The sequence below is a fragment of the Ovis canadensis genome, chromosome 23 (assembly GCF_042477335.2).
Source record: "Ovis canadensis isolate MfBH-ARS-UI-01 breed Bighorn chromosome 23, ARS-UI_OviCan_v2, whole genome shotgun sequence".
Taxonomy (NCBI): domain Eukaryota; kingdom Metazoa; phylum Chordata; class Mammalia; order Artiodactyla; family Bovidae; genus Ovis; species Ovis canadensis.
This window is the reverse complement of record NC_091267.1, coordinates 59,957,176-59,977,799: the sequence shown is the minus strand read 5'-3', so window position 1 is coordinate 59,977,799 and position 20,624 is coordinate 59,957,176. Positions and strand designations below refer to the sequence as shown.

General features: G+C 43.2%; 1 protein-coding gene across 2 annotated transcripts in view; it reads left to right on the top strand.

Moving 5' to 3' along the window:
* LOXHD1 (lipoxygenase homology PLAT domains 1) overlaps positions 1-20,624 on the top strand; it is a 197,177-nt gene that overhangs the window by 47,368 nt on the left and 129,185 nt on the right. For both annotated transcript variants that reach the window (XM_069568464.1, XM_069568462.1), the window contains exons 7-8: positions 9,251-9,374; positions 12,376-12,626. In XM_069568464.1, the coding sequence (XP_069424565.1) occupies positions 9,251-9,374; positions 12,376-12,626 (375 nt within the window). The remainder of the gene's footprint in view (positions 1-9,250; positions 9,375-12,375; positions 12,627-20,624) is intronic.

Below are 20,624 nucleotides of genomic sequence, written 5' to 3'. Positions count from 1 at the left end.
AGAGACACTGAAATTGGTGGGGTTATTGAGAAATGTAATGGAAAGTCAGAGAAGACAGAAAAAGTCAAAAGAATATTGAATGATCATGGAAGTCTGAGGTCATTTAGAAAATGGGCTACTAGCCTTGGCATGTGTTTTCCTTAGTCATGAGGCTATCCACATCTCTCAGCTCATCCCAGAATGACAGGAAAAAATGGATGTGTAACATATTTTGAAAAATATTTTGAAAAGGTCTTACTGCTTAAAAACATAGCACCCTTGGATTTAAAATAATCTGACTACTGAGAATGAGGCTGTCTGACAGTTGAGGTTTTGTTACTCCTTAATTTCGTATACCATGCTGTGGCAGTTAGGAACGTGCTTGACTGCAAAGATCAGAAATTGAGGTGCAATCAAGGGCGTATTTTTCTCATCTCACGTGAAATCCAGATGTGGCCAACTCAGAGCTGGTGCAGCAGCTTCCTGAGACCTGCTGTCTCGCTGAGTCACCATCCTTAGCACAGTGGCTTTCATTTGCCAACTTGTCTCATGATCACATGTTGGCTGTTGAACCTCCAGGCATCTTATCTGTGTTCCAGGCAGGAAAAAATGGGAAGACCAAAGGGGAAGGACTTTTTGTTGTGGCATGCCTTGCCTTGTTTTGAGAGAAACATAACCCTCTTTGGAACCTCTGCCTGTGTCGTGGGGCCACCCTAGCTGTTCTGGAAATTGGGACCTCAAGTAGGTTTTCCAGCCATTATGGCAGAAGTAGGCTAAGAAGGTGATTGGAAAGGGTGTTGAGTAAGAATCCTTGAGACTGCCATATGTATCTCTGTAACTAGCCTGAAAGTTCCTTGAGGGCACCTCCTCAGCTCTTGGCATGGGACAAGGTGCTGAATCAGCAAAGCAAGGAATGGCCAAGTTTTTTTGGAAAGAGAGGGCTTCCTGGCTGTAAAAGCAGCCAGCCTGATGCTGAATAGGGTTCCCAGAGGTTAAGTGGAGCTGCCGCTTGGATTGGAGAAGAAATGGGGCAGGAGCCCAGAACCTAGAGAGCCAATATCCAAGCAGAAGTGTGCCTCAGCACAGAGGAGGCAGTGTGCTGTATGACCTCAGCCAGAATGGGGCACAGAGAGACACCTTGAAGCCCAGTCCCTTCATTCTGGGAAAGAAGATTGTCAAAGTGAAAACGCAGGAGTAGCTGAGGGAGCTGCAAAGAGCACCCGAGGGCCTGAGGGTGACCTTGACATAGTAGTTGCAGCTGCACCTCGTGAGGTCAGGTTCCTTCTTGGTCACCTGGCCCCTCACCCCGTGCGCTTTCTGAAGCTTTGTGAAGGAGGCGGCTCACACACTGAAACACATCCTTTTGTCATCTTCGTGCTCAAAGGAAAGGGAAGTATGGCAAGGTGCGAGATATAGGGTAAGAACACTTTTCCTTTCAAATGCTGAAAATCTTGTTCCATTACCTTTTGAAATTTGACATGGAAGCTGCACAGACTTTTGTTTCTTCCTGGACGGCCTCTTTTGAGGGTTTTTTGTTTCAGCTGTAGGATTCTTTCTTTTTATTTATAATTTAAAAGTCTTGCCAGATAATGTCTAGGAGTAAGGTCTTTGTTAGTTCATTCATCTTCCCTTACCCCCTCTCCCTTCCCCTTCCTTCCTTCCCTCCTTCCTTTGTTTTTAAAAGAAAAGTGAAGTCGCTCAGTTGTGTCCGACACTTTGGGATCCCATGGACTGTAGCCTGCCAGGCTCCTCTCTCCATGGCATTTCCCAGGCAAGAATACTGGAGTGGGTTGCTATTTCCTTCTCCAGGGGATCTTCCTGACCCAGGGATCGAACTTGGGTCTCCCGCATTACAGGCAGACTCTTTATCGTCTGAGACACCAGGGAATCTTGTTTTTAACTTCCCTGTAACACGATGAGACTTTTCTATGATGCCTAGGATATTCTTTGTTTGTTTGTTTATAGCTCAGATAAGAGACCTAGTAAATATACCAAGAGATCAGAAAATATACTAGATTCTTGCTTGGATGGCTTTATTCTGCTCTTTTCTTCAGGAAACAATTTTCCATTTGCTGGATCTCCACTCTCTGTTTTCAAAAGCTCTCAGCTTCCCTTTTATTCTTTTCATCTCTATTTTCTTTCCACTCCATAAGAACTTGTCAAATTCCCTCCCACCTTATTATTGACTTGCTTTTTCATACCACCAGTTCCATTTCTTTCTCCTATAAATATGCATTTTAATTCTGAATGTTTCTTCAAATTATTTTTTCTTGTCACAAAAGTAATATATGTATTCATTGTAAAAAGTTTAGGAAATACAAATAAGCAAAAATAAAATAATCTGAACTGCCATAATTTTACCACCCAAAGGTAACTAGTGTTCATGTTTTCATATATATCCTCCAGGCATTTTTCTGTGAATTAATACACATATGTCATTTAAAATAATGGGGTCATAATAAGCACAATGTCTTACAAACTGCTTTGTCTTCATTTTCAAGTGTAATGTACATTTTTCCTCATGCTATTTAAATAGAATAATATTGATATTTCACAATACAGTTTTTAATGACTATAATACTTCACTACCCAGATATACCATGAAGTATTAAACCAATTCCTCTTTGTTGAACATTTCAATCTTTTCCCTCAAACTTATTGAGGAAATAAACTGTGCTATGACAGATATTCTCATAGCTTATCTGCATACATATTTATGATTACTTCCTACAATTAATTCCTAGGAGACACTTCAAGGTCATGCAGAATTGTAAGAACACTGATGAATTTGCTGCTATACAGTTTTGCGTTCCTTGATACGTTTCCTCATGTGATCTGGTTCTCTTTTCATATCATCTTACTGCCTTTTCGCTGCAGCCCCGCCTATCCTTAAAGATGTTCATAAAGACTGTATTTTGTTGCATTCTATTAAGCAAATCCGTTTCTTGTGGGGCTTCCCTGGTGGCTCAGATGGTAATGAATCCGCCTGCAATGAGGGAGACCTGAGTTCAGTCCCTAGCTTGGGAAGATCCCCTGGAGGAGGGCATGGCAACTCACTCCAGTATTCTTGCCCAGAGAATCCCCATGGACAGAGGAGGCTGGTAGGCTACAGTCCATGGGGTCGCAAAGAGTCAGACACAACTGAGTGATTAAGCACAGTTTCTTGTCTTCTTTTTCTATATCCTTTATCCTTTTGTTATACTTTATTCTTTTTCTGTATCCTTTATTCAGTCCTTTCCAGATTTCTGCTTTTCTTTTCATTCTTCAAAATGATTTTTCCTTCTTCCCTCCCTCCTTCCTTCCTTTGCTTCTTTTTCTCTTCTTTATGTTTGCTACTCAGACACTGTTTTAAACCAGAAGCCAAGCAGGTTACTTTCAGCATGAGATTGGTTATTCTCTTTGGGGCCAGCATTATGTGTAGGGGTGAGTTCAGGGCCTGGCAGGCAGGTCCCCAAGGGGAGTGTGCCTCCAAATGTTCACTGGCTTCTGAAGAACTCCTAACAGTCTGTTCCTTTAACTTAAGCCAAACCAAAATAATCCTGGGAAATAAGACATAAAAATAATTCTAGTATTTTGTAGGTCAGAGCACCTGGATTTACTAGGTATTTTCTTGAAGGAGAACTTCTGGTGAGGAAGGAAGAAGAGGATTTTAGGTCCCAGGCAGAGTGAGTGCAACCTGGAAACCAGAGGTGACTACACAGTATGTGGCCAGCCCTAGCCTCCCGCCTCCCCATGGAGACTGCCTGTCCATGCTGCCCTTCCTCACCTCACCTCCACAGAGACACCAGTTAAAGTGCCGTTAGACTGTCTGTATTTCCACATTCGACAGTTCTCCAGCAGGTGCCCCCCTTCCAGAAGTGGCCTGGTCGGTTGCCTTGGACACCACATGGCAGCTGCTCCTGTGGTATTTCCGTGCGGGGGCTTGGAAGGATAAATCTGACAGCCTTCACAGGTCGCCTCCCTCCTCTTCTTCGTTAGTCAGTTGTCCGTGTGTGTTCCTCAGCCCCCTGTTCTTCATTCCTTCCCCGAGGCTGGCATCTCCCTCCCACAGGCTTCGCACATGGCTTGGGTCCCCACGTCTGCTTAGTCCAACAGTTGTGACTAATTCAGACAATCAGTTCAACTTAACCACCGGCTCCAAAGAACAAGAGTCACAAGATGGAACATCACACTGCCAGTGGGCCTTGGCTTTGGCCCATCTGCTTCAGGAGAGGATTTGCCTGAGGTGATATAGCTCTTTGGGGCAGGGATGGGACCTGTCCCCAGTCCTCTGGCCTCCAAGTCTGGCTTCTCTCCACTGTGCCATGCGTTAGAAAACCCATGGGTAGGTCCCTTGCCACAAGCCTTAGGGAGCAAGTTCAGCCAGTACCACTGGCTCTGACAGGAAGTGGAGACAGAGACTCATGGAGCAGATTTCAGGGACCTCAAGAAACTCGATGTGGCCTCATGTCACCAATTTATACTTGACATTTAACAAACATTTACTGCGTAACTATCACATCCTAGGCCCTATGTTACGGATGACTGTTACAATGGACATGGTTCTGCCTCTAAAAGAGATAAGACAAGTTTCTGGATACTTACAGTAAGGTAGGTTATTTATTGTAAGGCAAGTTACTTACTATTACCTTATATCCCAAAACTTTAGGGAAAGCGCAGCTTTCAGTGAATGAACATTCTGTCCTAAGGGTCCCACAACTGTTGATCAATCCAAATGTCCTGGTTTATAAATCAGAAAACAGAATCACCCCAACTTTAATACAAAGCTGGATGAGGCAAGTGTCTTTCATGAGGTACAAACAAATGTTGGAGTGAGCAGCACCTGACTGGGTGTCAGAGGAGGTTCCAGGGAGGGTCTGTTGGAGTTGGGCCATGAACACGGGCAGGGCTTTGCCAGGTAGGGCAGGGAGAAGGAGGACAGATGAGGGGCAGCTGCAAGGTGGCACTGGAATACTGAATAACTCAGGGCCAGGGCACAGGGCTCAGAGAACTGAGGAAGCACGTCAGGGGGTAGCTGAGGGCAGGACCACCTTGGGCATGATCAGAAGAAGCCACTGAAGGTCTTTATTGAGTGAGGCAGCCTGGGGCAGTAATCAAGGAGTGGGAACGTGGACGGGCTCAGAAGAGAGGAGTGAAATGCAGAGGAAGGGGTGAGAGCACTGGGGGCGACGCCATTCACATGCTGTCACCTGCAGTTACTCATGTTTGTGGCATGTTACATGGCAATCGGCACAGTATTTCAGTGTGATGAATGAGGCCCAGAGCTCGGGGGACAGCAGGAGGCCACCAACCCCTCTTCCTTTGCTGAGCTTCAATTTCCCTCGTAGACCATTCCCTCTTTCTTCCATGAGCCCAGGTCTCCCCGACTAACCCCTGGAAGCTGAGATTTATTTCCAGGTGGGTTTGTAAGCTCCAAAGTCTTCACCTTTATTTTTTTCTCCTGTGTCAAAACCTACCTGTCCCTTGCCCTATGATCTAAGAATTAGAAATGTAAACCACAGTTCAATAGTGGTTCTTGGGGAGAGCTCTGGTGGCCCGGTGGCTAAGAATCTGCCTTGTAATGGAGAGGATGCAGGTTTGATCCCTGTTTGGAACGAAGATCCCACATACCGTGGGGAAACTGACCCCATGTGCTCCAAAGCCCCCATGCCACTAGAGAGTCCATGTGTGGAAATGAAGATCTCAAGTGCTGCAGCTAAGACGCAGTGCAACCAAAGAGAAAAAATAGTGGTTCTTGGAATGCGGCATGGTTGCTTATGAGTCAAGTGAGGGCCACCTTGACTGGATAACAGACATGCATTTTCAAAGGGAAGATTGGAAACACTGGTAGGTCTGGCATCGTTTTCTGCTCTATGACTGGTGCAGAGAGGGAGCGTTGTGGATCACCCAGCCTGTCTGCATCTCAGGCACCTTGGCATGTGGGTGGGAAGGAGAAGACCCTTCAGTTTACCTGGATTGCCCAGCATGTGGAGATTTTGTTTCTTCTTCCCGAAACGGGCCTTTTCTCTAACCAGGCTAAGTCAGGTTGGTGGAAGTTATTCCCCCATCAAGGAGGGAGGGCTACTGTAGGTCATGGGTGACTCTCTACATCCATCTACAATGTGCTGACTCTAAGGCCAGCTCCATGTGCTCACACTGACACGTCTGACCCATGCAGGAGGAAATCAGGCCCCCAGGCCCTGGGTCGTGTAGGGGTGTCTGTGAACTGTTTGGAAAGATCCAGAAAGAAAGAAACCCTGCTTGTCAGCTTCATCTTTGGCTCCCCTTTTTTGTGGGTGGTTTATCCTCTTTGCTTCCTTTGTGGCTCAGATGGTAAAAAAATCTGTCTGCAGTGCGGGAGACCCAGGTTTGAACCCCGGGTTGGAAACATGCCCTGGAGAAGGGAATTGCAATCCATTCCAGTATTCTTGCCTAGAGAATTCCATGGACAGAAGAGCCTGATGGGCTGCAGTCCATGGGATCACAAAGAGTCAGACACAACTGAGTGACTACGCTTGCAGGCTTTCATGTTTTTATCCTCTTTGCGGCTTCCCAGGTGGCGCTAGTGGTAAAGAACCTGCCCGCTAATGCAGGAGACATAAGAGACGTGGGTTCAAACCCTGAGTTGGGAAGATCCCCTGGAAGAGGGCATGGCGACCCACCCCAGTATTCTTGCCTGGAGAATCCTATGGACAGAGGAGCCTGGAAGGTCACGCAGAGTCAGACACGACTGAAGTGACTTAGCACTATCTTCTGGATTTTCGTAATGGGTGGTCTCATTGTAACTGCTGTGTCCCTGTTCTTGCAAGACAGAGTGGGCCCCTTTCTCTAGCTGCCACCTCGCCTCCCAAGGCTCATGACCCCTGGTTTCCCACTAGCTTCTTGGAAGGTCAGCCCCGCCTGTAGCCTTGTCTGCAGGTGGAGAATTTTCCTCCAGGAGATGATGGTTCTTGTTTGCCATTAGGTTATTGCTTCTGTATCTCACACGCACTCCACGTGTGTGCTTCCATATCATTTATGGTGAGGTCGCTTCTATCTTTCCAGGCTTATTTTACTGTTGTCTCTGCTAGAACAACAGCAGTCTGGAGGGAGCACCACCATTTCTTTCTGTTAGCAAAAACCACTCCTGAGCTGTCTTGAATTCTTAAAAGGAACGTTATGAAACCCAGGCACGTGTGGGCAATTCATGTACTGAAAGTGGGAAAGCTGTTTGTCCTTCCCCAGAGAAGCCCTCGGTAACGTCCCTTGAGCAACCAGGATCGTGGGTCCCAGGCCACAGGATGCTTATCAGTAGAGGCCAGAATGCCTTTGGGAGAACCATCAGCCCCGCCTAGGGACAGACTTCCTCTGGAAGTGCTGGCATCAGTTCCTTCTCTATCTCACTTCTCTACTCCTTCCCACCACGCTCGCCACTTGCTACCAGATATGTTCCAAAATGTTCTACCCTCCGGGAGCCAGCTTCCTCTAGCCTCATCCTGCAGACTAAATACTTGTCTACATTTTTCAATATATTGTGCTAGCCGAAAAGTTCATGATCGAAAAACCTGAACAAACTTTTTGGTCAGCTCAATATATCTGGAAGTTTTCTAGAACTATCCATGGGCTTTCATCCTTTCTACACCAGTGTTTAAGTCTTGGCCTTCCTTTGTGATTTCATATTTTGGAAAGTCTAATTTTTAGAGTCTTGGCCGTTACTCAAATACTCATTCGTATGTTGTCTCTCTCCTTTGTGGCTCAGCTGTGCAGCTAGTTTTACCCTATACAGGTGTTCAATGGCAACACATTCTGTTTTTCAGATTAGCTAAGCTTATTAAGCCAGGGATTTCCATCAGACACCAGGTCAGGAGAAGGCCCTTTTTTGATGGCATCTCTGTGAACTGCGAGGGTGGCGGTCATTTGCTCTTGGAATCATGACTGGCACTCCATTCTGTGAACATTTGGAGATAGAAATGGTCAATTGGTACATCTAGATTCATTAGTAGACTTGACAGCTTATCTGATAAACTAAGTCCTTTCTTTCTTCACCTTGCTTTTCCAACCTTGTAAAAGTCAGAGTGAAGCCAGTTAAGAGGCTTAGCCCAGATTCTTGGCTCCCTAATCTCCCCAACTCGAATCCTGGGAGATAAAAGCAAAAGCAGAGAAATGCACAGATAGATGAATTGACAGAGGCTAGACTTTCTTCAGTGGCAGAACTCGCTCTGGAAAGACCACAGTGGTCACTAAGCATTCACCTCTGGAAGTACAGATGCTTGATAAAATCAGCAAGCTCTGAAGGGTGATTCTTACCAACCAAACGACAAAGGGCTGATTTATAAACCTGAGCTTGAATGCCACTTTACTTGGGGAGAGAAGGCTGGTCACTGGCTCAGGCCACTGCTGCCCCTGGTGGGTAGTATCCTCAGGAGGCCCAGAAGTTTCCTTAATGAACACTGGGTTAGAACTAGGTGAGATGCCTTTAGGTAGGTCAAGACGTTCCCTGTTTCCACACTATAAGTACTTTGATCTTAGGAAGTGTGTTTTCCACTGAAAATCAGCCCTATTCTGTCAGGCAGCCCTGGGGACACTCACCCTGTCCGTCACCCTGCCTTCCCATTATGATGGGAGACTCGACCTGGTTATTGACGATCACAGTTGACAATCACACTTACCTTAGAGTGAGTTTTCAGTTGGATGTTTCTGGGACATTTTGGGAGGGCCTCTCAGCATCTTGGTGAGCTTGAGAAGATACATTTATCTCAGCCTTGCTAACCTAGCTCACGTGTGAGTCTTCCCAGGGGTTTCATAGATGCCCAGATCCCCTACCGTCACTGCCCATGGCTGACATTTTCTGACCTGCTCACCAGATCCCAGGATTTGGTGTGCCAGAATCAGGGCTTCTAGCTCCCTTTATGTGGACTCTCCTCAGTAAGAAGGCCAGAATCCCAAGCTTCTGCAAGTGAGGAAGATGATCTTGGTGCTGTCTGCAAATCCAGGCTTGCAGTTCTGGTCCCTCAGTCTCATTGGGCACATCCTGCCAAGTTTCTTGCATTGCATTTTTAAATGGTCACCAGCAGAGGAAGGAACCAAAGCTCAGTAATTCAAGAAGGAGGTAACTCTCAGTCACGCCCTTGTGACCCTCAGTGCTTAGCAAGGTTTTCCTGACAACAGGTGTGTCCTCGTGATGAGCTCCCCTTGGGCCACTAAGAAGACAAGAACATATTCTTAGAGTTCACTCAAGTGATGGAAGAATGGATTCGGTCACCACATGTGACTCCATGACACTTAATCTTCCTTCTCACTGTTTCTTTCCCAGATTGTCATTGAAGATATTGGGAACAAAAGAAAATATGATTTTCCTCTTAACCGCTGGCTGGCCTTGGATGAAGATGATGGCAAAATCCAGAGGGATATCTTAGTGGGTGGAGCTGAGACCACGGGTAAGACTGAAGAAAGGGGAGGTACAAACTGGCTAATATTTCACTTTAGGGTGAAATAAGGGTCGGTGTTCTCATCTGTGGACCTAGAGGCTTTCAGTCCAGTGGGAAGCAGCCGTGTCTTCAGACAACATTCTTCGTGCCCCTGAAAGTGCTCTCCGCTCCTCTGGGCTGGTGTCTGGGCTCTGCTGACGCCAGAGATGGGGAAGCACCCCTGAGGAGATGCTGACTTCCTAGGGAGAAGAAGGTGTCCACAGGACGGAGCCAGGATGTGACCCTGTGTCCTTTTACGAGGATCTTGACTCACTCTTCCCTCCTCCTCCTATGAGTGCCTCCTACAAGCCAGGCTCTGTCTAGGCACCCATGTCATCTCTAGTCTTCACAGCACCCCTACAGTACGGAACAGTTGTTGTTCCCATTTCACAATAGAGGAAACTGAGTCACAAGTTGAGAGACCTGTTCAAGGTCACACACCTGGTAAGTGACAGATCCAGGATGTGGTCTGCCTCCTAAATCTCTACCCTGTATGAGTTCCATGGACAGCTTGAAACTCCCAGCACAGAAGTTCAGAGGTGTTCCGGAAGATGGATGTTGGTGAATGCACACAGCTGAGAATGTGCCCTGGGGCAGGCCCTCCCACGGCTCCCGCTGCACTGAGGACGGGTCTAAGTTCTGGGGTACAGGACAAAAATTGCCCCACGGCTGGGCTCCAGCTGACTGTTTCAGCAGCATCTTTCAACAGCTTCTCCCACTGCTCCTACACATGCTCCCTCTCCCCACCCCATCTGCCCACCGTCCACTCTGTCCTGCACCTACAGCCACCCCCTTCTCATCCACACGCCTTCCCTCTCCCTCCCCTGAGCTGCCGGCCTTCCTCTTTCCCTGCCTTTCTCTTTGGGACATGCTTTCTCCTCAGCCTGTGGGGCCATTTCTCTTCCCTTTTCTCAAATTCCTGCTTCCAGTCATTTCCTCTGAACCCCACCCCCACCCCTTCTAGGTGGAGCCATTTCTCCCTTCTTTTTCTCCAGACAGTTTGAGTAGAACTTGATGGCTGTTGTTTAGGAAGCCACCTGCTCCTCTGCTCTAGTGCTTTCCTGCTTTTCTCCTTTTTATAAAAAAATGTTTTTAAAATTTATTGGTTGTGCCTGGTCTTCACTGCTGCTCGGGGGCTGCTCTCCAGTTGTGGCACGAGGGCCTCTCGCTGTGGTGGCTTCTCTTGCTGCAGAGCATGGGTTCCACAGCTGCACAGCGGGCTTCAGCGGCTCCCCTGGCTCTAGAGGCTCAATAGTTGTGGCCCTCGGGTTTAGCTGCTCCGTGCCATGTGGGATCTTCTTGTACCAGGGGGCCAACCCCTGTCTCCTGCATTGGCAGGCAGATTCTTTACTACTGAATCACCAGGGAAACCTCCAGTGTGTTTCTCGACCTTGGCGTTGCGGTGCCTTGGCCTTACCTGACCATTGTTGGGTGTGCCGTAAGTTTGTTACTAGAGTTTGCCAATCATTTGCTTAAAAACATACACTAAGGCTTCCCGGGCGGGTCAGTGGTAATGAATCTGCCTGCCAAAGCAGGAGACATGGGTTCGATTCCCGATCTGGGAAGATCCCACGTGCCGCGGAGCAGCTAGGCCAGAGTGCCACAACTATCGCGTCCATGCTCTAGAGCCTGGAAAGCACAGCTACTGAGGCCCACGTGGCCTAGAGCCTGTGCTGCGCAACAAGAGAAGCCATCGCAATGAGCAGCCTGTGGCCACAGCTAGAGAGCAGCCCCCTGCCCAAGGCGACTAGAGAAAAATCCCAGGAAGCACAACCAAGAGTGAAAGCAAATCAATAAAAAAGCACTGTCTTCTATGCTTGAAATGGGCATGTGTAAAATACACTGCAATAAAGTTGTTAAAAAAACAGACACGAGAGCAGGTTTAATATGCCCCTTTTGCTGTGTTACTATTACTTGCTTGCCGTGGTAGAGGAGGAGGAGAAATGACAGTCAGAAACTGGGATTGCTGACAGCCTAGGCCGCGGCAGTCTGTCGAGAGTGAGAACCTCTCTGGCCACACGTTGGAAAGCTGGAGGCCCACTCTTTGAGGGCGGTAGCTATTCCTTTCTATCGTCACATTCTCCCAAGGCCTGTTATATAGTAAGCAGTCAGTAAATGTTTGTTGAGCAAGGGAAGGCGCAAATGTATGAATGAATAATGTGCTATCTCCCAGAGATGTTTTATTTCTCTGAGATGAGGGGATGAAGTTAGGATGAAAGGGAGGTGGAGGATTAACAAGGTTCAAAGTACCACTTAGCATCCTGGACAGAGTGAAAAAAAATGCAGGCCTGACCTCAACAGCATTTCCTGTAGTTTTCTGTCCGAATGCTTGTCTTTGGTGTTTTCCTTTACCCTGTCTCATCTCGGAGTTTAATCCCCCTTGCTGACTCTTCTCCAGAACTCTGTGTCCTCACATTGCCTCTGACTGACCAAACCCAGATGGCCCAGCTCCCTCCCTCAGTCTCCTGACATCTCACCATGTCAGGTGGTCAAGAAGGCCATTGGTGCCCCCTACTAGAGTTACACTTTTAAGTTATGAGCAAAAGAGCAAACTCCATGAGTCAGAGAGCCCCGAATATAAATCGCTATTAATCGAGTTGACTATTATAATTAAATGAGACATAATAGAGTTCATCCGGCAGCTATTAATAATATGCACATGGTAATTAGCATTCATAATAAGTGCTATTCCGGGCCAACCCAAGCTCTTCCTTCTCTTTGTTAGTTTCCTGTAATCATGCCTGACAGCTTCCTGTAACCTCCAGGTTGTTCCTAAAGTCAGATGCCCTGGCACCCCAACTCTGAAAAAGATAAAAATGAAGTGGAGAGGGCACTGGGTGACATCCAGAGGAAGAGGATTTAGGGGCTGTAGGGGTGTATGGCAGAGGTATGGCTAGGTGCGGGAGAAGGCGGGTAGGACATCGTTACCAGCCTGCACTGACCCCTCTTCCTCCCCTTGTTTCCATACCAGCCATCTCATACGTTGTCACTGTCTTCACTGGAGATGTCCGGGGGGCCGGGACCAAGTCCAAAATCTACCTGGTCATGTATGGGGCCAGAGGGAATAAGAACAGTGGGAAGATCTTCCTGGAGGGTGGAGTGTTTGACCGTGGCCGCACAGATATCTTCAATATTGAGCTGGCTGTCCTCCTCAGCCCCCTGAGCCGGGTTTCCATAGGACACAGCAATGTGGGCGTCAACAGAGGCTGGTACTGTGAGAAGGTAAGGGAGGCCCTGGCCTGATTCAGACACTCCCTTCACTTTGCAGATTGTTGTTGTGTTGTTGTTTTAGTCGCCAATCGCGTCCGACTCTTTTGTGACCCCATGGAATGGAGCCCACAAGGCTCCCCTGTCCATGGGATTTCCCAGGCAAGAATACTGGAGTGGGTGGCCATTTCTTTCTCCAAGGGATCTTCCTAATCCGGGGATTGAACCAGAGTCTCCTGAATTGGCAGGCAGCTTCTTTACTGCTGACCCTTAACACAGTAAGATGCACTTTACCACTGAGCCACCAGGGAAACCCCTCACTTGCAGCTACAAACTCTAACCTGAATCCTATTTCCTACTTCCTTTGGACGAGTTATAGAGCACATGGGAAATCCCTTTCACGGGGACGCTGGGATGGTAACATGCCCTTCAGCCTTGTCTAGCTGATGGTCGGGAATAGGGGCTGCTCTGTACATGCAACCAGGGACCAGACACAGGGTAGGTGACCCAGGGGTGTTCTGGATGGTTATAGTCTGTCCTGACTCCTGATGCAGTGTTCCACTTTAGTTTTTAAATGGCTCCATCAACAAGTATTTTTAAATACATGATTTTAATTGTGCAATACTTATGCTTTAAAGAGTATACATAATAAAAGTAAGATATAGAGAATGATTTAAAAGCTCAAATGTTAATTTTGCCTATCACTTAACTTAAAAGAATATTTCCAATGCTTCTGAAACTCCTCTGTCTTTCCCCAATCATATAATCCTCTCTCTCCCAAAGAACATATACTATTAAGAATTTTGCCTATGTGTATATTGTTGGTTACGGGCAGTTTTTGCTCAACATTATGCTTTAGAGATCATCTGAATTGATAGCAGAAGCTGTAGACCATTTCCCGTCTACTCCATTGCATGAATCGATTTCAATTTATTTGTCTGTTCTTCTATTGATGGACATTTTGGGGTTGTTTCTTGATTTTTGCTACTATAAACAATACTTCCATGAAACTGTTGTGTGTACATCTTTGTACAAATATGCAGGAGCTTCTCAGGATGGACGTTCTAGGCTGTAAGGTAAGTGAATCTTCAGTTCTGAAGCTTAATTGTTTCCAAAGCATTCTAGTTTGTTTTCCAAAGTAGTTGCATCGTTTTTTTTTCTATCAGCCATTTATATCATACGTTTTGTTCCAGACATCATTGTCAACACTAGTTATTGCCTGAATTTTAAATGTGCACCATTTTGGGTGTATAAACTGATCTTCTTGTGGTTTTAGTTTTTATTTTCATGATTACTGCAGAAGTTGAACATCTCTTCATTTCTTTGCTGTCCATTCATATTTCTCTTTATGGAAAATGCCTGTTCATGTCTTTTGCTGATTTTTCTGCTGAATAATCTATTGCTGGATTTATTTTTAGGAGTTCTTTATTAAATCCAGATAGTAAATCTTTATTGATAGTATTGTTGTGTTCAGTCACCAAGTCATGTCCAGCTCTCCGCGACCTCATGAACTGCAGCACACCAGGCTTCCCTGTCCTTCACTATCTCCCTGAGTTTGCTCAAACTCATGTCCATTGAGTCAGTGATGCCATACAACCATCTTATCCTCTATTGCCTCCTTCTTCTCTTCCCCTCAGTTTTTCCCAGCATCAATGTCTTTTCCAGTGAATCAACTCTTCGCATCAGGTGGCCAAAGTACTGGAGCTTCAGCTTCAGCATCAGTCCTTCTAATGAATATTCAGGCTTGATTTCCTTTAGGATCGACTGGTTGATCTCCTTGCTGTCCAATGGACTCTCAAGAGTCTTCTCCAGCACCAGATTTTGAAATCATCATTTCTTTGGTGCTTAGCTTTCTTTATGCTTCAACTCTCACATCTGTACATAACTACTGGGAAACCCACAGCTTTCACTGCATGGACTTTTGTTGGTAAATTGATGTCTCTGTTTTTTACTTCACTGTCTAGGTTTGTCATAGCTTTTCTTCCAAGAAGCAAATGTCTTTTAATTTCACAGCTGCAGTTGCCATCTGCAGTGATTTTGAAGCACAAGCAAATAAAATCAGTCACTGTTTCCACTTTCTCACCTTCTATTTGCCATGAAGTGATGGGACTGTATGCCCTGATCTTCATTTTTTAAATGTGGAATTAAGCCAGCTTTGTCACTCTTTTCTTTCACCCTCATCAAGAGGCTCTTTAGTTCCTCTTCACTTTCTGCTTTAGGGGGTGTCATCTGCATATCTGGGGTTATTGATATTTCTCCCAGCAATCTTGATTCCAGCTTGTGCTTCATCCAGTCTGACATTTCACATGATGTACTATGCATATAAGTTATATAAGCAGGGTGACAGTATATAGCTTTGATATACTCCTTTCCCAATTTGGAACCAGTCCGTTGTTCCATGTCCAGTACTAACTGTTGCTTCTTGTCCTGAATACAGGTTTCTCAGGAGGCAGGTAAGGTGGTCTAGTATTGATATATTTTTGATAGTATATGTTCAAATATCTTTTTGTAGTTTGCCTTTTTTGAAGGAGAGGAGATTTAAATTAAAAGTTATCTGTCTTATCTTTTCCTTTATGGTTAATGTATTTTGAAAAAAATTGTACTTCTCCTAAAGTTCTAAAGACATTTTCTTATATCCTCTTTTAAAACTTGTAGAGTTTGGTTTTCTTGTTTATATATTTGCATCTTTAATATATCAGGCATTGATATTTGCATGAGGTGGGGATCCAACTTTATCTTTTTCTATATAGATATTTAAATGTCCCACCAACATTTACTGAAGGACTTAAAAAATCTGAGTAAAGTTAAGAATCACCTGGAATTATTTTTAGAAATAGACTCCTAGGCTCAAACCCAAACCTACTGAGTCAGAATTTCCAGGTAATCTGAGTATTTATACATGCTTAGGTAATTCTTATCATTAAAGAAGTCTAGGAAGCACTGGTCAACTAAATAGTAATCCTTTCCCCACTATTCTGAAAGAGCAACTGTCACATGTCAAATTCCCCAAATATATGATTTGTCTCTGAGCTCTCTGCTGCTGCTAAGCCGCTTCAGTCGTGTCTGACTCTGTGCGACCCCATAGACGGCAGCCCACCAGGCTTCCCGGTCCCTGGGATTCTCCAGGCAAGAACACTGGAGTGGGTTGCCATTTCCTTCTCCAATGCATGAAAGTGAAAAGTGAAAGTGAAGTCGCTCAGTTGTGTCCGACTCTTCGCGACCCCACGGACTGCAGCCTTCCAGGCTCCTCTGCCCATGGGATTTTCCAGGCAAGAGAACTGGAGTGGGGTGCCATTGCCTTCTCCTAGGCTGTTCCATATATTGATTTAGTTTATTCCTGCACTAATGCATTACTCACTATCTTCACTTTACACCTTTACAGTAAGTCTTGGTATCTGCTAGGGCCCACTTTATTCTTCTTCCTCAGGTATATATTGACCTATCCATAAACCTTTATCTTCCATAGAAATTTTAGAAATTTTTTTGCCAAGTTCCATGAAGAACTGTTGAACAGAATGCAACTGGGTCTGTAGACCTATTTGGAAGAACTGACATTGTTACTCTGCTAACTTTTCCTGTTTATGAACAGGAAAAATTTAGCTTTTTAATAATTCTCAGTAGTTTTATACTTTTCTTAGTAAAGGTCTTGCATGTCTTTGTAAATATATTCATAGAAACTTTTGCTGCTATTATAAATGGTATCTCTTTTAAAAGTGTTTATTTTTATTTTTTTGCTGGTGTAGACAGATATAGAAGTACTTTTGTATTTTAAATTTACATATAGTTATCCTGCTAAACTCTGTTATTAAGACTGATCATTTATAGTTTTAGTATTAAGAGTTTTTATTCTGAATTGGTGTTAAACTTTATCTACTGCTTTTTCTATACTTGATTAGATAGTCAAATGGTTTTTCTTTTTTATTTATTATGGTGAGTTACCAGTTCTTATGGTAGACTAACTCTGAACTTCTATAAGCCAAACTTGGTCATAATGAATTTTAATTTATGGTTCTGAAATTGATTATCCAACATTTTATAGAGAATATATTATGTATTAATGTCCATGAGTGACATTGGCCCTTGATTTTCCTTTCTCATACAGTCCTTGTGAGGTTTGATCTTAGAATAAAATGAGAAACATTTCTTCTCCTGAAAGAAGGTATAAAAAATGCAGTGATCTGGTCAAGATAGTGTGGGATTGTATGTGCACATCTGCAAGAGAGAGAGAAGAATTACTGATTAAAAAAAAGAAAGTTGTGTTTTTGTTTTCTTAGTTATAAAATTGGGGCTTCCCCAGTGGCTTAGTGGTAAAAGAACCTGTCTGCAAGGCAGGAGATACGTGAGTCACAAGTTTGATCCTGGGTTGGGAAGATCTGCTTGAGGAGGAAATGGCAACCCACTCCAGTATTCTTGTTGGGAAAAATCTCGTGTACAGAGAAGCGTGGCAGTTATAGAATTATTCAAGCTTTCCATTTTCTCTTCAATCTGAATGAGCTATATTTTTCTTGGAATGTGTGTATTTGTAGACTTCAAATGTCTGATATAAAGTCATATACAGTATTCTCTTACCTTTTAACCTCCACTACATCTGTAATTATAATCTTAGTTTCATTCCTAACATCAGTTATTCAGATATTCTTGCTTTTTAAAAATATAATTCTCACAAAAGTTTATTTAGTCCTTTCATATAACCAACATTTTTCTTTGTTTATATTCTATTATATCTTTATTTTCTATTTTATTGTTCTTTATTATCTATTCTAAATTTCTCTGGGTTTCAGTTGTTGCTATTTTTTATAAATTCTTAAATTGTACTCTTAGCTCTTTCAATTTTAGCCTTCTTCTTTTCTCGTGGTATAAATGTTGATACTATAATTTTCTCTCAAAGTATTGCTGTACCTGTACCCCACATGTTATACTTCTGTTATTCAGTTTGATTTTATTGTTTCATTTTAAAATTCAACTTCATTGAGGTATAACTGGCATAAATAAAAATGCATTGTTTTGAACTGTACTGCTGTTTGAGTTTTAATGAATTCATATACACTCATGTAACCATTACCAGAATTAATATATGAAATGTTTCCATTACCCAACATGTTCCTTGTTCTCCCTCCCAGTCAATCTCCACAATTCCAAGCAACCACGGATCCCATTTCAGTCATTAAAGATTAGATTTGTCTATTCTAGCACTGTTTCAGGTATTAGTACTTCTTTCTTTTTATTGTTAAGTAGTATTCCATCGTAAGGGTATATAACATTTTGTTTATTCATTCAACTATTTGTGTGTGTTTAGGTCATTTCCAGGTTTTTCTTTTTTCTATTATGAATAAAGTGCTATGAACATTCATGTCCAAGTCTTTTTATAGGCATGTTTGCAATTTTGTTGGGTAAATACCTAAGAGTCGAATTTCTACATTCTATGGTAAATATACATTTAATTTACAAAAGTCTTTTTTAGACTATATTTAAAGGGGCTACACAATTTTGTATGCCCACCAGCATTGTATGAAAATCCCACTTGTTTTATAGTCTCACCATCACTTAGTAATGCCAATCTTTAAAATTTTGGGGTATTCTTATGGATATGTAATGAAATTTAATTTGGTTTTAATCTACATGCCTCTGATGACCACTTACATTGAACATTATTTTTTCATATGCTTATTGATCATTTGTATATCTTCCTTTCTTTTTACCTTTTTAAATTTTTTTATCTTTTTATTGTTGAATTGTGAGTTCTTTGTGTATTCTTTATACAAGTTCTACGACAGAACTATGTATATCTACATATGAATATATAATATATAATTGTGATATATAATATGTATTTTAGATATGATATCCAACTCTTTGGGATCCCAAGGACTGTAGCCCACCAGGCTCCTGTGTCCATGAAATTCTCCAGGCAAGAATACTGGAGTGGGTCACCATTCCCTTCTCCAGAGGATCTTCTCAACCCAGGGATTAAACCTGGGTCTCTCGCATTGCAGGCAGATTCTTTATTATCTGAGCCATCAGGGAAGCCCATGATATTCATTGTATATAAACAATCTCCCAGTGTGTGGGTTGCATTCTCATTTTCTTTTTTTAAATTTATTTTTTAATTGAAGCCAAATTGCTTTATAATATGTTGGTTTCTGCCATACAACACTGCTGCTGCTGCAAAGTCACTTCAGTTGTGTCTGACTCTGTGCAACCCCAGAGACTGCAGCCTACCAGGCTCCCCCGTCCCTGGGATTCTCCAGGCAAGAACACTGGAGTGGGTTGCCATTTCCTTCTGCAATGCATGAAAGTGAAAACTGAAAGTGAAGTCGCTCAGTCGTGTCCGACTCCCAGCGACCCCACGGACTGCAGCCTACCAAGCTCCTCTGTCCATGGGATTTTCCAGGCAGGAGTACTGGAGTAGGGTGCCATTGCCTTCTCTCTAATCAGTCATAATTATATATGTGTGTGTTCAGTTGCTCAGTTGTGTCTAACTCTTTGCAACCCTATGGACTATAACCTGCCAGGTTCCTCTGTCCATGAGATTCTCCAAGCAAGAATCTTGGAGAGGGTTGCCATGCTCTCCTCCAGGGCATCTTCCCAATCCATGGATCAAACCCACATGTCCTGCACTGTAGGTGTATTCTTTACCACTGAGCCACCGTATACCCCCTCTCTTTGGAGCCTCCTTCCCTTCCCCCACTCCCACCCCTCTAGGTCAGGCTGGGCTCCCTGTATTTCACAGCAACTTCCCACTATTTTTCACATGGTAGTATATACATGTTGAAGCTACTTTCTCGACTCAACCCACCCGCTCCTTCCCCTGATGCATCCGCAAGCCCATTCTCTACATCTGTGTCTTCATTCCTTCTCTGCAAATAGGTTCACTAGTCCCATTTTTTCCTAGATTCCATATATATGAGTTAATATACGATACTTGTTTTTCTCTTTCTGACTTACTTTACTCTGTATGAGAGGCTCAAGGTCCATCCAACTCACCACAACTGACTCAAATTCATTCCTTTTTATGGCTGAGTAACATTTCATTGTATCTATGTACCACAACTTTTTTATCCATTCATCTAGGATGAATGGATCTAGCAACACCTAGCAACATCTAGGTTGCTTCCATGGCCTGGTTTTTGTAAACAGTACTGTAGTGAACATTTGGGTACTTGTGTCTTTTTTATATTATGATTTTCTCATGGTATAAGCACCAGGAGTGGGGTTGCTAGGTCATATGGCAGATTTATTCCTAGTTTTTTAAGGACTCTCCATACTGTTCTCCATAATTTGCCTTTTCATTTTCTTAATGTTTTTGAAGAGCAGAAGCTTTTAATATTGATGAAAGGCAATTTATCAATTTTTTCTTCTATGATTTGTGCTTGTTTGGTTATTTGTCATTCCATTTGAAATTCTTTCATTATCTATTATTTATTTTGAAATGTAATTTTTAGGTTGCAAAAACGTTTTGCTTTTTATGTTTTTGTTATTTATCTCAATATTGTTTTAATCAGGAAACATTAATGATGCTATTTAAATATTTTTGAGATTTACTTTACAATGCACTTCAACTTATGCACCTGTTTCCAAGAGCTGAATTTAAGATTTTGATTTTATTTATAAATTCAGTTTGCTACTTTTGTTATTTGAATCTTCTGTCTCCTTAATAGCACTTTGTCTGTTTGATTTATTAACTACTAAGACAGATTTGTTGAAATTTCCAATGTCAATGGTAGATATTTAAATTTCTTACTATAGAACTAACAATTTTTGCTGTATATGGTTTGAAGCTACATTATGAAACACAGAGTTGTTTTAACCGTCTGGTGAATTGAATCTATGCCACAATCCAATCTGATATTATCTTTTTCATAAATTTAGTCCACTTGTATTTATTATAATAACTGACATGTCTGTTCTGCTTTTACCTTTCTTCCCTTTTTTTGATAAATTGATTGGTTTCCTTGATAGTGATTTGGAAATTATACACTATTTCTGGTTCTTTAGTGGTTATTATTGAAATTT